The sequence below is a fragment of the Verticillium alfalfae genome, genomic scaffold (assembly GCF_000150825.1).
Source record: "Verticillium alfalfae VaMs.102 supercont1.10 genomic scaffold, whole genome shotgun sequence".
NCBI lineage: Eukaryota > Fungi > Ascomycota > Sordariomycetes > Glomerellales > Plectosphaerellaceae > Verticillium > Verticillium alfalfae.
Window position 1 is genome coordinate 296,787 of NW_003315029.1, and position 3,761 is coordinate 300,547.

Below are 3,761 nucleotides of genomic sequence, written 5' to 3' on the forward strand. Positions count from 1 at the left end.
CCGGGTTGCCCCTCGACCTCGAGCCTCGGCGACGTGCAGGATTTCCTTGGTGACCTGGGCCTGGTAGTCGCTCGCTTCGAACTTGTCCCAGATCTCCTTGCGCATGGCGTCGTAGCCGCCCTTCTTCTTGAAGCTGTGGGCGAGCGACTCTATGGCTGCGCGCGTCGCCGACGGCAGGGGCAGGTCGGCGGCTTTGAAGTTGCGGGCGGGTGCTGGAGGTTGCTGTTGCTGCTGCTGCTGCTGCTGCTGCTGCTGCTGCTGCTGCTGCTGCTGCTGCTGCTGAAGGTGGGTGTCGGTGGCAGCAGCAGCAGCAGCAGGAGGAGGAGGAGCGGCTGAGGCTGCTGGAGCTGGAGCTGAAGCTGGTGTGTCGGTCGCCATTGGAAGGGCCAGGCTGGTGGTGGTGGTGGCCGCAGCCGCAGCCGTGGTGGCCATTGGACGCAGTTGGCCTACAGTCAGGCGTGATGGTCGCCTCTTTTTCAGTCAGTCTCGTGGTTTGTTGGCATGATGAGACAGCTCCGTCACTGCACCGGGCCGGGGATCGAGCTAGGTTCGTTGGTGATGGGATTCAAGTCGGCGTTGATGGATGTGAATGGGGCAAACGCGTGATCGCCGTCTCGTACACGTGCAGTAGCTGTAGGCAGCCAGGGTCGGAGGTTCAGGGGATAGACAGAGAGAGAGAGAGAGAGAGAGAGACTTTGACGTGATCCATGCGTTGCTGATAGCAGCTCACCGGCGGTCTTATCAGCGGTGGGCCGGCGTGTTCGGTGAGCTCAGGGCAGACATGTACCGCAGGAAAGAGCCACTGGGAAGAGCCACGGGGAAGAGCCACTGGAATTCAGCTGCCATGGGGAGAGCTTCTTGTTGCTCAGAGTCAAACAAAGTCTTCATTCTGCGATATCTTCCTCTCTGTCCGGCTACAACAATGGATCAGGCTCCTGGCGGTATGAGGGCATTTTCTCCGAATTGAAAGCAGTCTACAGCACAATAGCTAAGCAGCTAAGAGAGGTTTCCGCATCATCACCACAGACAAGATCGCACCACGACGCCATCTGCCTTGCGCCTTGTCGAACACCACTACGCAAAGCCGTCTCGGACCTATGAAACAAATTCTTCCCCGCTGCTTGTCGAGCTCCAAGCATCGGACTGGAAGCGTAAGCTACCTACACGTTTGGTTCCAACCTCTGATCCCGTTCGTCCCAGATCGACAGCCGTTGCGCAACCAGTGTGCCAGTCTCGCCGATCGCGACGCCAGAGTTCCAACAGAAACCTCGCCAAAGCTCTCAATCGGCACACGGCGTCAGTCCCTCGCAATGGCAGTCCCTCACGGCATCAGTCCACCACAGCGTAACAAAAAAATTGTTGCAGTCACATTGAAGACTGGAGACGCGTCTTGCAAACCAGTCCCGCCCGTCTCCCAAACCATAGGCGTTCAGCCTCTCCGCCAGAATGGCAAGGCCCGCGTTCGAGTTTGCCAGTATAGTTCGGACGATTCTCTCTGTGACAAGCACCATGTCAATCCATTGCTGCTCCGCTTCCACTGACCAGACCCAGCGATGTAACACTGCAGTCAGCCTTTCCCGCTCCCGCCCCTGAGAACCTCCCACACACCAGAGGACTTGGGTCTGGCAAGTCAACCAACACCTTCCAGCTTGAACTCAATTAACCTGAACGTCGCCTCACGCGGTCCCCCCATCCATGCCCATTCAGGCACACCCAACATGCATCTACATTTTGACAGCTGGCGCTACGGCGACGGTGGGCTAGGCATGGGTCTTTGGGGGCCCAGCTGGCCTCCCCCATCATGAGACGAAACCCCCCTCCTTGGCTCAGACCTCGCACGTTTCAGCCCGGGCAACCGGCCTCACAATGGCCCTCGCTGCCCACAGCCTCACGCGCGTCTTCAACGACCCGTTCTATGGTGACACACACTGCGGTTTTTCGTCTCGACTCGCTCGTGAACGCTCCGACCCCTCGCCGCCTGCCGGTAGCGAGTCCTACCGATGCAACATCAGACGTCAAGCGACTGGGCCGGTCTGGGGCCTTGGAGCGTCCCAGTCCGTCCATCTCGTCTGTTTCTTTTCCTTTCCTCTTCCATCACTCTCTTGGTCGTGTGGTTGCTTCTGGTGAAGTGCCTTCTCTCCTTTTTTCTCTTTTCCCTCTTCGCTTTTTTCACGTCATCGTCAACAGAGTCGTTGGCGCGCCCAGACTGAACAGAACATCCAAGCCTTCTCAGTCTTTCCATTCATTTACTCCTGGACGAGTTCCTTTTCTCTTCTCTATTCGGTTCCGTTTGCTGTACTCGATAGTAGTTCTTCCCGGACAGAGTCCTCGCTTTCTTCATTCTCATACCAAGCTTAATTCTGTTGCTTATCAAGTGAATCTCTCGACTTGCACACTACGCTTCAGTTCTCGTCAAGGCAATACGCATGCAACAAGACCACATGTCCGGCTTCCATGGAATCATAGATCGTATAGACTCCTGAACGCCAGACAGCAAACAAGCTGCTGCTTCTCGGCGGCTCGACGAAACGACGGCTTCATAATACCGTCCACGGCACGAGACGTGGCGACCAGGACACACCATCAAGCCCAGCTGGACCGGCTTTATTTTTCTTCTTCTCCGACTATTCTCTCACACGTTCACCACACCCTCGTTCATCATGAGATTACTGTCGACACTGAGTGCAGCGTGCCTCATGGGCAACGCAGCCCACGCCATCCAATTGGACGTGGACAGCGAACAATCGGTCAAGGACGCAGCGAGCACCATCGCCTTTGGTCTCGTGAGCTTCTACACAGGCAACAACACGGGCGATGTGCCCGGCAACCTCCCAGATCCCTATTTCTGTATGTAGCTTGATAAAAAAATGTGACTATGGATACTGATCAGCACACAGGGTGGACCGCGGGCGCCATGTTCGGCACGCTTGTCGATTATTGGTTCCTCACGGGCGACGACACGTACAACGCGATCACGACACAGGCCATGGTGCACCAGGCCGGCGACGAGGCCGACTTTATGCCCCTCAACCAGACACGCACCCTCGGCAACGACGACCAGGGCTTCTGGACGCTCTCCGCCATGATGGCCACCGAGGCCGGGTACCCGGACCCGCCCGCAGACCAGCCGCAGTGGCTGGCTCTCGTGCAGGCTTGCTTCAACCAGTGGGCGCAGCGTTGGATCGAGGCGTCCGACTCGTGCGGCGGCGGGCTGCGGTGGCAGATCTTCTCGTTCAACAACGGCTTCAACTACAAAAACTCCATCTCCAACGGCTGCTTCTTCAACATCGCCGCGCGGCTGGCGCGGTACACGGGCAATCAGACGTACGCAGAGTGGGCGGAGCGCGTGTGGGACTGGGAGGTCAAGGCAGGGCTCATCACGGACGACTTCAAGGTGTACGACGGTGTCACTGTCGTCGAGAACAGCCCCGACTGCCCCAAGATTGACCAGAACCAGTGGTCCTACAACGCCGGCATTTACCTGCACGGGGCCGCCGTCATGCACAACGTGACGGGGGACGACAAGTGGCGCGCGCGCACGGTGGGACTCCTCGACGAGACGGAGAAGACATTCTTCCAGAACGGCGTCATGTTCGAGCAGCGGTGCGAGCCGTTCAAACAGTGCAACATTGATCAGAGCAGCTTCAAGGGCTACCTCGCGCGGTGGATGGCGGGCACGGCGCAGGTCGTGCCGGACCTCTTTGACCGCATCATGGGCCTGCTGCGGCCCACGCGCAGAGCGCGGCGTCGGTCTGCGTCGG

General features: G+C 58.4%; 2 protein-coding genes across 2 annotated transcripts in view; one reads left to right on the plus strand and one right to left on the minus strand.

Annotated features, from left to right (window-relative positions):
• VDBG_07516 (predicted protein) overlaps nt 1–432 on the minus strand; it is a gene marked incomplete at both ends in the record, with an annotated part of 2,332 nt that extends 1,900 nt beyond the window's left edge. Inside the window, one exon of the mRNA XM_003002011.1 lies at nt 18–432. Within this exon, the coding sequence (XP_003002057.1) occupies nt 18–432 (415 nt within the window). The remainder of the gene's footprint in view (nt 1–17) is intronic.
• A 2,228-nt stretch (nt 433–2,660) lies between these two features.
• The window catches only part of VDBG_07517 (mannan endo-1,6-alpha-mannosidase DCW1), a gene marked incomplete at both ends in the record, with an annotated part of 1,877 nt that continues 776 nt past the window's right edge, over nt 2,661–3,761 (plus strand). Inside the window, 2 exons of the mRNA XM_003002012.1 lie at nt 2,661–2,847; nt 2,898–3,756. Coding sequence (XP_003002058.1) covers nt 2,661–2,847; nt 2,898–3,756 — 1,046 coding nt within the window. The remainder of the gene's footprint in view (nt 2,848–2,897; nt 3,757–3,761) is intronic.